The sequence below is a fragment of the Stomoxys calcitrans genome, chromosome 2 (assembly GCF_963082655.1).
Source record: "Stomoxys calcitrans chromosome 2, idStoCalc2.1, whole genome shotgun sequence".
In the NCBI taxonomy this organism is placed as follows: Eukaryota; Metazoa; Arthropoda; class Insecta; order Diptera; family Muscidae; genus Stomoxys; species Stomoxys calcitrans.
The window spans coordinates 35,909,509-35,922,613 of record NC_081553.1 but is presented as its reverse complement, the minus strand read 5'-3'; the positions used below and the strand labels follow the sequence as shown (position 1 = coordinate 35,922,613).

General features: G+C 37.6%; 2 protein-coding genes across 3 annotated transcripts in view; one reads left to right on the top strand and one right to left on the bottom strand.

Annotated features, from left to right (window-relative positions):
* Positions 1-1,834: 1,834 nt before the first annotated feature.
* Positions 1,835-2,634, top strand: LOC106091145 (trafficking protein particle complex subunit 1). 2 transcript variants are annotated; one of them, XM_013257576.2, is made up of 4 exons: positions 1,835-1,853; positions 2,006-2,133; positions 2,206-2,348; positions 2,415-2,634. In XM_013257576.2, exons 2-4 carry the CDS (start codon positions 2,035-2,037, stop codon positions 2,608-2,610), a joined length of 438 nt encoding a protein of 145 aa, XP_013113030.1. In that variant the 5' UTR covers positions 1,835-1,853; positions 2,006-2,034; the 3' UTR covers positions 2,611-2,634. The 2 variants fall into 2 exon arrangements, with proteins under 2 accessions (XP_013113030.1, XP_013113029.1); XM_013257575.2 differs by lacking the exon at positions 1,835-1,853 and having other exon boundaries at positions 1,950-2,133.
* Positions 2,635-12,427: 9,793 nt separating this feature from the next.
* LOC106091148 (sodium-coupled monocarboxylate transporter 2) overlaps positions 12,428-13,105 on the bottom strand; it is a gene marked incomplete in the record, with an annotated part of 201,100 nt that continues 200,422 nt past the window's right edge. The window contains 1 exon segment of the mRNA XM_059363989.1: positions 12,428-13,105. This exon segment is cut by the window's right edge and continues 570 nt beyond it. Coding sequence (XP_059219972.1) covers positions 12,877-13,105 — 229 coding nt within the window.

The window sequence follows — 13,105 nt, the reverse complement described above, 5'->3', positions numbered from 1 at the left end:
AAATGGTAGCTTGGAGCTAAGCTTCTTCTGACAACGATGAACACCACATAGATATGCCTGTATGGTGCTCACAGCTATCCCGTTTTGTCTTGACTTTTGCTCTATGTCGACCAAAAAACGAGTTGCAAGCTGCACGAATGTAATCTGCCGGTATTTTGGGCTATTCTCTAGAAATGATTTGTTGTAGCGCATCAAACCATAAGCTGAGTACTCTGTTTAGCTTTTTAGGTGGAATGCTGCCAAACTCCTATACAATAGACGAAAAAGTAGTACTCTGTTTATAGTGAGGAAAATAGCAAAAATAAATTTAAGTGGCAATGCTTGACTTCATTGTCGGCATCATTTTTGTTTTATTGGTTTCAATTGTTCGTTTATTCTTTTTGTTATTTTATTTATTTGGGAAAAAAAATAATAAAACCATAAGGGTAGATAAAAAACGTCTTTTGGTATGAAAATAAAAACAAAACTTTTCTATCAAATTCCGCTCGCGGAACAATTAAAGATTTACGCGACTATTCCGAAAGCAGAATAGAATATCAACCCATAGATAGCGAAAGAGAGTAGATATCCCATCCGACTCTTTGCAAAATTGCCAGTTGCAACGAATACAAATAAACGAGAAAATTTGGGCAATGGTATTGGGTGGTAGTCGGCGTTGACAAATTTTTTTACAGCTTGTGACTCTGTAATTGCATTCTTTCTTCTGTCAGTTACCAGCTGTTACTTTTAGCTTGGTTTAGAAAAAAAGTGTAAAAAAGTATATTTGATTAAAGTTCATTCTAAGTTTTATTAAAAATGCATTTACTTTCTTTTAAAAAATCAGCAATTAATTTTTGGGCAACCCAATATAATTGTGCATGGAAATAGATGTTGTGAATGAAAAAAAAGATGATTTAGCCACAAATAAACCAATTTTTCGCCTTTGAATAACAAATTTTAGCTGTGTTTTATTTTGGTACTATATAGTGCAGCGAAATGAAATTTTTATGAAAATGGCATCTATACGGTTTACACTGCTCTTTAAATCTGGACTTAATAACTCGATCATCTGTTTTTCCTTTATGAAATCAGCTGACGAGAGTTTTAAATCCGGTTTTATGAGCAGTGTAAACGGGGTTATAGACAAGCCGTGGGCTAAAATAAAATTCAAAAAAACGTTTCCAGTACCAGTGTGATTGTTTGCCATGAGGTGACAACGCCTTTTGGCAACCTGTCAAAACAGAAAGAGCAAAAAAGTGCAAATATTTCTAAAATTTATAAATAAAATTTGCAAAACATGTGGGTATAGAAGTCAAATAAAATTTATTAAGATTTGTGCACGCAATTGTATAAATAATTGATTTTTTATTTTGCCATTCACAATAGAGATATTTCGGCAATGGCCACACTTATTTGTGAAACACATGGCGATCCTGCTCTATATACGCCTGCACTGGTAATTTATCTCGAACTTCGTTGTCCTGTTCAGATGTCATTTTCAAACAAAATTCATTACACTACACTTTGAAATATTAAAATAAAACACAGCTATTGTAGACATAGCATTAGTTCGTCTACCAAGGCTTTTAGGGTTGGAAATTTGTATTAAAGTTCTAAACTTAAACACAGCTTTTGTAGACATAGCATTAGTTATTCTACCATGGATTTTAGCGTTGGAAATTTGTAAGCAAGTGGCAACACTGTTAAACAGCTGTTTTACAAACCGCTGCTCAGAGCCAGACATGGCAAATAGAGTACAGGAAAAAAGTACTAGAAGGAAATCATAGAAGTAGTAAAATAAAACTCAATAATTTATGTTATTTTACATAGTGAGCTCCAAAAGTAAAGCTTATGATTATTTGTAGGAATATAAAGTAAATATTAATTAATAAAATTGTTTTTAGAAGTGGCCAATGGAAATTTACGACCTTAATTTCAGTAGCTCAAAATATCTATATAAAGTGTACCAAGCCACAGAAATACCATCTCTGTGAGTTTATTAAAAGTTTGTTTATTTCGTTTTTAGAGCCTCCATAGAAGTAAAAACCATTTACAATGAAAGTATTTAACTTATATATCTTTGATAAGTTTGGAACGTTAATGTATTATGCCGAGTGGAATCGCACCAAGAAATCTGGATTGACACAAGAGGAGGTATGTATGTATGCTGCCTGAAAATTATAAATGCATACCAATATCATAATTTTTGCTAATTTACTTTTATAGGAGGCGAAACTGGCCTATGGCATGTTATCTTCTTTAAAATCTTTTGTTAGCAAACTATCACCACATGATCCCCGGGAGGGATTTCTTTACTATAAAACCAATAAGTATGCTTTGCATTATTTGGAAACGCCTTCTGGTTTAAAGTGAGTAATGGCTTTAATGAATTTTTCTTACTATTTTTTTTTGTTGACCCTTTAAATATTTTCCAGATTTGTTCTAAACACCGATACAAATGCGACAAATGTAAAGGAACTATTACAACAAATCTATAGCAAAATTTGGGTTGAGTATGTGGTGCGAGATCCGCTGTGGACACCTGGAACTCCGGTCACATCAGAATTGTTTCAAACAAAATTAGATGAATTCATTAAACAATCGCCAATATTCGGTTTAAGAAATATATAAACACAAGTAATTTATAAAATAGTATACCTATGGATTTTTTAGGAAGCCGTTTGTAAATACATACTTGGCTTAGTTCTTAATGCGGTAGCATTGCTCTCCCATCTATGGTTTATATCAAACTCTCCAGGCGGGCAAATACACACACAAACGTGTTCCAGAACATAAGCTCTGGGCGTGGAAATATTACGCACACTGGCACATGTGTCTAACACTGCTCTAGAGTCTTCTGCATAAAGGTTGACAGACTAAAGGGACAAAAATCCAGCGTCTTCGTGTGGTAAGGTTTTCCTGCTTTTGGAATGAAAATGTCCCTCCATCCACATATTCATATGCGACAAGCAGAGTATAAGCCAAGGAGACAGCCTGTCGGACACAGTTTGTAATTGAACCGGTGATACATTTTTAGGACCTGGCGACTTAAAGGAGTCGAAGCTTTTTTTAACGCCAAAAGTATTTTCGACTCAGACACAATTACCTCAATAACCTCCGACAGAGTCGTGAGTTTAGAGTAAAATTGGCAAAAAATAGAGCTATCGTAGGTGAATGAAACTTGGCACAGAAATTTTTTATTATTATAGAAGGCTTAGGACCAAAAAACGTTCCACGATTTGGAATAGGTCCCATATAGACCGATCTTTTGATTTTATTTCTCGGGACCACAAAATGATAATCCCGGCTCGGGATAGCTGTGAGCACGACACGGCTGGAACATTGCGGTCCGATCTGCGTGATGTTCATTGCTATCACGAGAAGCTTAGCTGCGAGTTACCGGGCGCGTCCACAGTTTGCGAATAGTGGAATGCTCCTTTCGGAGTAGCTGGAACGGAAGTCACGGACAATCAGCGATATCGAGCGGAGTGTCTCAGTGAGAGGTCGGGCGGAACCGGCTCATGCACAAATACTGAGTGCCTTTAACACTCGATATAACAAGGCGGGTTATAGGCGCCTTTAAATAACCAATGGCCACCCTGTTCTCGCGGTGGTCGGCCCTTTGGACCGGAGCGAGCTTGCTTACCTACAGGAGATTGACGGGGATCGCCACCTTCACATGAATATGTGGTTACGACAACAACAACAACAAAATAATTTTCTGTCCGATTAACATCAAATTTGAAACAAAGACTTGTTTTGGGGAGGTGGCTTTCCCCTCTTGGCTTTCCCCTCTTAATGTTGGCAACATTTGTGAGGTACTATGCCATCTTAAACTTCTCTCGAAAGAAGTGGCGCACTGTGGCACTGAAGGCACCTTATCATTGAGCTTAATTTTGAATCGGACTGCATTCATTAATAGGTGAGAAGTTTGCCCCTGTTCCTTAGTGGAATGTTCATGGGCAAAATTTGCCATTTTTACTTGTTTTGGGCCCAACCATGTCGAACTTGGGCCAAATTGGATAGTTTTTCTATATAGCTGCCATATAGACCGATGTCCCGATTAATGCTTTTGGCCTATCTGATTTCCCATAAATTTGAAACAATGATTTGTTTTAGGCCTCCCCCCAACCATGCCGAATATGGGCCAAATTGGATTGTTTTTCTCAATAGCTGCCATATAGACCGATCTCCCCATTAATCGTTTTGGCCTATAAAACACTTATTTTTAAGCCGATTTTGCTGAAATTGGAATTAGTGAGTATCAAAGTCCCGAATATGTTCCAAATCGTACCATATTGGGATATAGCTGCCATATAGACCGATCTTTTGATTTTGGGTCTTGGTACCACAAAATATATATTTGTCATCCGATTCCGCTGAACTTTGGAACAGAAATTTATTTAATTTCTCTATCCAAACAATCAATGAATCCAATCGGGTCATATTTGCGTACAGCCTTTAGACCTCTCTAGACCATTTTTACCTGATATCTATGGTTAACTTTATGTATATAAAGGGTGATTTTTTTGAGGTTAGGATTTTCATGCATTAGTATTTGACAGATCACGTGGGATTTCAGACATGGTGTCAAAGAGAAAGATGCTCAGTATGCTTTGACATTTCATCATGAATAGACTTACTAACGAGCAACGCTTGCAAATCATTGAATTTTATTACCAAAATCAGTGTTCGGTTCGAAATGTGTTCATTCACCGTAACGTTGCGTCCAACAGCATCTTTGAAAAAATACGGTCCAATGATTCCACCAGCGTACAAACCACGCCAAACAGTGCATTTTTCGGGATGCATGGGCAGTTCTTGAACGGCTTCTGGTTGCTCTTCACTCCAAATGCGGCAATTTTGCTTATTTACGTAGCCATTCAACCAGAAATGAGCCTCATCGCTGAACGGTGAATGAACACATTTCGAACCGAACACTGATTTTGGTAATAAAATTCAATGATTTGCAAGCGTTGCTCGTTAGTAAGTCTATTTAGAATTAAATTTATGTATATAGAATTAAAATAATCCAATGTGTGCAAAATTTCAACCAAGTCGTATAACAATTACGTATTCTGGGGGCTTAAAATGTCAATTTGGGAGCGGGGTTTATATGGAAGCTGTATCAGGCTATAGACCGATTCAGACCATATTTGACACTTATGTTGAAGGTCATGGGAGAAGCCAAATTGTAAAAAATTTCAGCCAAATCGGATAAGAATTGCGTCATCTAGAGGCCTAGGAAGCATAATCGGGAGATCTGTTTATATGGAAGCTATATCAGGATATGAACCGATTCAAACCATACTTGGCATAGTTGTTGCGAGACAAAACAAAATACCTTACGCAAAATTTTCAGCCAAATCGGATAATAATTTCGTCCTCTTGAGGATCAAGAAGTCAAGATCCGATATCGGTTTATATGGGAGCTATATCCGGTTATGAAACGATTTAGATCATACTTAAAATTGTTCCTAGAATTGATAAAAGAACCTTCATGCAAAATTTCAGCCAAATCGGATAATAATTGCGCGCTCTAGTGGCTCAAGAAGTCAAGTTCCGAGATCGGTTTATACGGCACCTATGTTAGGTTATGGATCGATTTGAGTCATATTTTGCACAGTTGTTGGAAATCATAACAAAACATCTCATGCAAAGTTGCTGCCAAATTGGATAAGAACTGCGCCCTCTAGAAGGTCACGACACAAGATCGATTTATATGCCAGCTAAATCAAAAAATTCAACGATTTGATTCGTTTACAATCCCAACCGACCTACACCAAATATAAGTCTAATCGATCTCGCGGTTAGACTTCTTGAGCTTCTAGAGGGCGCAATTCTTATTCGATTTGGTTGAAATTTTGCACACATCGGAGGAATCACTTCCAAAAACTGTACCAAGTATGGTCTAAATCAGTTCATAACCTGATATAGCCGCCATATAAGTCGATCTCCCGATTAGACTTCTTGAGCTTCTAGAGGGCGTAATTGTTATTCAATTTGGTTGCATATGTCTGTATGTATGACTTCCCACAAATGTGCTTAGTATGGTCTAAATCGGTTGATAATCTGATATAGCTACCATATAAACCCATCTCGGGTCGTGACTTACTTTACTTTAACTGGCTATGACAGAATATTTGTTCCACTAGCCAAACGTAAAATAGCGTTCCAAGCGCCTCGATCTTCTGCGCTCATTCTAAAATCTCTGACACCAAGTTTCGAGGTGTCTCCCACAACTTGATCTTTCCATCGGGCTTTTGGTCTTCCCGGTTTGCGTGTTTGCCTTCAAAAGACTTCTTTGCTGGGGCTTCTTCATCCATTCTGACCTAGCCAACGCAGCCGTTGTATTTTGATGCGTGTAACTATGCTATCATCGTCATACAGCTCATACAGCTCGTGGTTCATACGTCGCCTATATTCTCCGTTAACGCAAACTGGTCCATATATTTTACGAAGAATCTTTCTCTCAAATACTCCAACACTGCCTCATCTGCTTTCACAAGTACCCTTGCTTCAGAACCATATAACAGCACGGGTAGTATCAGTGTCTTGTAAAGTGTAGTCTTCGTCTGTCGAGAGGTGGCCTTGTTTCTAAACTGCTTACTTAGGCCAAAGTAGCATCTGTTTTGCAGTATTATTCTTCGCTTTATCTCAAAACTGGTGTCATTCGTTTCGGTTATGGCGGTGCCGCGGTAGATAAAGTTACTGACTATCTCAAAGTTGTGGTTCCCAACTTTCTCCATTTTCTTTTTCTGCTCGGTTGTGCAAGGCTCGGGTCATGTCTTCTTTAGCATAAACAGTGCGCAATTTTCATCCGATGTGGCTGAAATTTTCCGCGAGGTGTTTTGCTATGACTCCCAACAACGGTGCCAAGTATGGTTTATAACCTGATATAGCTGCCATATAACCCGATCTCCCAATTTGACACTCTGGGCCACTGGAGGGCCCAATTTTTACTCGATTTGACTGAAATATTGTAGGTGGTATTTTTCTATGACTTCTAACAGCCATGACAAATACGGTCCATATCGGTCAATAACTTGATGTAGCTCAGCCCCCTGGAAGCCGCAATTTTTGTCCGATTTGGCTAAAATTTGTCAAGTCTTTGAATGACTTTTTCAAATAGAAAAACACCACCTCCAAAATTTCAGACAAATCGAGTAATAATTGCGCCCTACAGAGGCTCTAAAAAGTCAAACTGGGAGATCGGCACCTATATCAGGTTATATACCGACTTAGACCCTACATGGAACAGTTGTTGGAATTCATACCAAAACGACATGTGCAAAATTTCATCCATATTGGATAAGAATTGCGCCCTTTAGAAGTCTAATCGGGAGATCGGTTTATTAGGCGACTTTAACAGGTTATGGACTGGTTTAGACCATACTTAGCACAGTTGTTGAGATTCATATCAGAATACTTCATGAAATATTTCAGCCAAATCGGATAGAATTGCGCCCTCTAGAATCTCTAGAAGTAAGGCCCAAGGTCGGTTTATGCTGCCATATAAATTGACCTTGGATCTTGGTTATGTACCGATTGGAACCATAATTGGCACAGTTGTTGGAAGTCATAACAAAACACGCCATGCAAAATTTAAGCCAATTCCGGATAGGAATTGCGCCCTCTAGAGGCTCAAGAAGTCTAATAGGGAGATCGGTTTATATGGCGGCTTTATCAGGTTATGGACTGGTTTAGACCATACTTGGCACAGTTGCTGAGGGTCATACCAGAACACTTCATGAAAAATTTTAGCCAAATCGGATAAGAATTGCGCCCTCTAGAGGCTCAATAAGTCAAGACCCAAGATCGGTTTATATGGCAGCTATACCAGGTTATTAACCGATTTAAGCCATACTTAGCACAGTGGTTGGAAGTGACACCAAAACACCACGTGCAAAATTTCAGTCAAATCGAACGAGAATTGCGCCCTCTAGAGGCTCAATAAGTCAAGACCCAAGATCGGTTTATATAACAGCTATATCAAAACAAGGACCGATATGGCCCACTTGCAATCCCAACCGACCTACATTATCCACCAGCATAGTGCCCTCTAAGGCTTGTATTAACTCTTCCACAGTACATTCGGTGTCCAGCGTCGAATTCCACCATTCTGAAGAATAGGTAGCCATTGATAAGATCTACCATACATATCCAGCCTGAAATCGATCCAATTTGAAATCTCAAGTTGACACAGAAAACCTTAGGCGCAAAGTGTTCATTAAAGTTATCCAATATAATGCGAACATCCTTTTCTCGCAATTTTTCAGCGATTCATTCACATCATTGACAAAACTCTGGGTTTCCACTACTTCTAGTTCCATGGAATCCAAATCGGCTACCATATGATTATGCGGCAATGAATAGCGTGGTTCATTTTGATATAAAGTTCCAACGCCAAACGTGGTGCATTGAACGCGTTCTCCGAGGGTACTACGTGAAAAAAATTTGGAAAAGCATCCTTGGTAAACATTGAATGGGTGTCGGCATAGGATAGCTGTGTCAGGTGCCAATGTTTACTGGCCTTGGTTATGGGATCGGTAACATGAGTACATGCGGCACCGAACAGCATCAGCTTATTTGGACCAGAGTGCATCATATCGAAAAAGGATTTAACGTCCACAGCGGCATTGCACTTTGGCAATGAAAAGATAGAATTAAAACAGTTATTGTAGAAAAAAATTAATAAGAGCGAGTTAAGTTTTAGCATGGAGCGCCCGCCCAAAGTTTTATGCCAATTTTGTGTTTTTGGCTTATCATAAAGGTGCATAAAAAATTTGGTATAAATCAATTTACCCATCTCCGAGAACTGGAGTTTTGAAAAATTGGGTAAGGGGAAGGTTCCGCCCCTCCTTCGCGTAACATAAAGTTAAATATGAATATTGGGGGGGGAGAGGGTCTGTCCCCCCAACGCTAAGAACCAAATAACAATTTATTTGAGTCTTTAATTGTCGCGATATACTGTTCAAAAACTTGAATCCTTATACCAACAATAGATTCGAAATATACTGTCATAGACCTTTTTTTTAATTGACATATTCCCGATCGAACTACACGTCCTATTGAAGGGTATTTAGTGGGTGGGCCGGTTTCAGACTCTGTCCTAATTGTGCATATTAGATTCGTAGACAACTCCCAAAAACCTTTCATTCGATACCGATTGTTGAACATTTATGCCCGTTTTGAGGGTTTTTGGGTTGGGGAGGTCCCATAGAAACCTTGGACAAAATTCTAATAACAGATGTGTACTCAGCTTTCAAATATCTTTCGTTTGATACCCACAGTGTTCCAATCGGTAAATTTGTCTCGCTGGGGGGTTTTGGGAGGTGGCGAGGGCCCTCAGACACCAAAAAATCAATTTTTGTGGCAGATTTGGAGTCTAATTTTAAATACCTTTCATTTGATACCCATATTGCTCAAAGCGGCTAAAGTGCCCTGTTGGATGGTGTTTTTGGCGGTGGGGGACCCCCGACACTTAGGGTAACATTTGAATGCCAACTTTGTACTCTACTCTTAAATACCTTTCATTTGATACCCATATTGTCCCAATCGGTACACATGTCTGATTTTTGCGATGTTTTTCATAGAAAACTTTATAATGTTGCTTCATCTAGCACCATAACGGTAAACGATTTTCTTTGCGAATCTAACGGTGTCTGCAAGGTTGTGAAGTTCGTAAAACCAATAAAGTTACAGCAGCTGCAAACCCACGTTGGTTTTTTTTCGAATTTTTGGATATCATTTGTGCGATCTTGAAGCAATTTTCTTAAGTTTTCAAGTAAATAGGAAAGAATTATGCTTTATCCAGCACCATTACGGGATACTCGAAAAATTGTTTCGCATCAAACATAGACAATTTTGGAAAGGCTAAGAAAATGCCTACAAAATTTAAATTTTGGGAAATGCTGTTTATTTTATGATTTATCTACGAATTGCATATCGAGAAATGCTTTTCCTTCGAAATTAGAAAAAAAATTAAAAGGTAAAAGTATTTTCGATCTTAAAAATTTATTGTTTTATTTTGTTATATTGAAGGCTATCTTTTGTGCTACGAGCCACCCTGTGTTTGAAAAAAAAAGAAGCATACTTTTGGGGGCCATCTTATCATATTTATCTTGCTACTCAATTCCGGGCGCCTGGTATTTTTGTGATTTTTGAGATTTTCATATTTTTTTTTTGCCGAAAAGATAGGGGTACTCACTGAATGAGACTAAATATATGGAAAGTAAGCAGAAAATTGCGCGAAAGGCAAGCAATTCCGACATAAAGTGCCACTAAAGCGTAGACGAGTAATTAAAAGTTTTTTTCGCAGCAGGCATTAGGGGAACTCTCTTAATTATTGACAAATCGAGCAGAATAGTCATTTACACAAAAAATTAACATGAATTATGATTTCTTTCAGAAATCAAAATTCAAATTTTGGGAAATGCTGTTAATTTTATGATTTATCTACGAATTGCGTATCGAGAAACGCTTTTCCTTCGAAATTAGAAAAAAATAAAGAGGTAAAAGTGTTTTCGATCTTAAAAATTTATTGTTTTATTTTGTTATATTGAAGGCTATTTTTTGTGCTACGAGTTACCCTGTGTTAAAAAAATGAAGCATACTTTTGGGGGCCACCTTATCATATATATCTTGCTACTCAATTCTGGGCGCCTGGTATTTTTTGTGATTTTTGAGATTTTCATATTTTTTTTTTTTTTGCCGGAAAGATAGGGGTACTCACTGAATGAGACTAAATATATGGAAAGTAAGCAGAAAATTGCGCGAAAGGCAAGCAATTCCGACATAAAGTGCCACTAAAGCGTAGACGAGTAATTAAAAGTTTTTTTCGCAGCAGGCATTAGGGGAACTCTCTTAATTATTGACAAATCGAGCAGAATAGTCATTTTCACAAAAAATTAACATGAATTATGATTTCTTTCAGAAATCAAAATTCAAATTTTGGAAAATGCTGTTAATATTATGATTTATCTACGAATTGCGTATCGAGAAACGCTTTTCCTTCGAAATTAGAAAAAAATTAAGAGGTAAAAGTGTTTTCGATCTTAAAAATTTATTGTTTTATTTTGTTATATTGAAGGCTATTTTTTGTGCTACGAGTCACCCTGTGTTAAAAAAATGAAGCATACTTTTGGGGGCCACCTTATCATATTTATCTTGCTACTCAATTCTGGGCGCCTGGTATTTTTTGTGATTTTCATATTTTTTTTTTTTGCCGAAAAGATAGGGGTACTCACTGAATGAGACTAAATATATGGAAAGTGAGCAGAAAATTGCGCGAAAGGCACGCAAAGTGCCAATAAAGCGTAGACGAGTAATTAAAAGATTTTTTCGCAGTAGGTATAGGGGTACTCTCTTAATTATTGACAAATCGAGCAGAATAGTCATTAACACAAAAAATTAACATGAATTATGATTTCTTTCATAATAAAGCGCCCCACACGTGTAAAAACGTTTTAACCAGAGTATTTTTAATGAAATAAAAACACAATAAATATGTTTTTTTTCAATTAAAATTTTATTTAAATTAATGTAAATAAAATAACTTTAACAGCATTTCAAATATTGAATATTTTTAATTAATTTTAACTATTAATAAATAAAATACAGCTTCCAGTAGTGGAGGCCACCGTAGCGCAGAGATTAGCAAGTTCACATATGACGCTGAACACGTAAGTTCGAATCCTGGCAGGAACATCAGAACATTTTTCAAACAATGGTTATCCCATTCCAATACTGGTGACATTTGTGAGGCCCATTATTCTCATTGATTTGTGAGAAGTTTGCCCCCAGTTCCTTAATGGAATATTCATAGGCAAATTTGCATTTGCTGCTTCCAGTAAAACAGCACAATTTTCCTTCGATCGCCCCCAGGTTGTTTGACCCTAATTTTTTTTACCAATTTCGTGTTTTTGGGGTACCATAAAATGGCATACAAAATTTATATCGGTACACGCATCTCCTGGATCTGGCGTTTTTGAAAATTGGGGTATGGGGGAGGGACCTGGCTGAATAAGGTTTTCCTATAGGAAAATTTTAGTGAAAACTATCTGACCATGCCATTATGGGCATAATACACGTAAGCCAGTATTTGGCTTGTTAGAGTGCACAACAAGCTTAGGTGTATGTCCATAGGGCCAAGGGGCGGATTAATATCCGCATCCTCTTTTCAGCCTAACCTAACCTTGTAAGGTTGGATTAGTAAGGTTTTTCTTTAGGTACACTTTTCAGCCTGTGGGGGTTTCCCATAGAAAAACTTTTATTCAGACTGGCTGAAAAAGGTTTTCCTATCTGAAAACCTTAATTCAGACTGGCTGTATAAGGTTCTCCCATGTGAAAACTTAAATTCAGCCAGATTTGATGGAAACAAAGTCAATTTAAATATCCCGCCTATATCTTTCATCGATTTTCAATAATCAAACAAAAGTCTCAAAAATTATAGTTTCTCATTAAATTTAGTTCAATTTATATTTTCAATTCAAATTCTTACAACTACTAACAATTTATTCATTATTTTATTGCATGTGTTTTTATGACTTGGCATTACATTTAGTTTTATGTGTCTCGGTGTACTTGTTGGTTGGTTGTTGCCTTACAACTAGTCTTTTCTTATAATGGCCTATAGAATAAATTAAATTCTTATCTAGATCAAGAGATTTTTAACATTATACCCTACATACATGAGAAGAGTTTTTTAATGTAATTTCTACAAAAATATGTAATTTTTCAATAGTTAAGTAAATATCAATTAAGTCACACTAACATCCATCCACTGCAGCAGTAGGCGGCAGCAGACGACTGGGGACGATGAGGAGCGGGAGCAATAGGAGGCATAGGCGGCTTAGTCATGGGTTTGGTGAGAGCGTTGCTTCACAAAAATCACAATCATACATTCTCCTTTGTAGCCTGTAGCGGCGTATATGACCGTCTGACATCGATTAGCTTCAATTTGTTATTGTCCAGGCCGGAGGATGTGGTGATGTCACCACCACCAGCATGTGGAGAGGAGGGCCGGGAGGATGAGGAGTTATTGTGATAAGGTTTTGGCATTTGTAAGGCTATGCTGTCAACGCCAACGCCAGCGTCATTGTTGACCATTGTCCTGTTGTCCGTT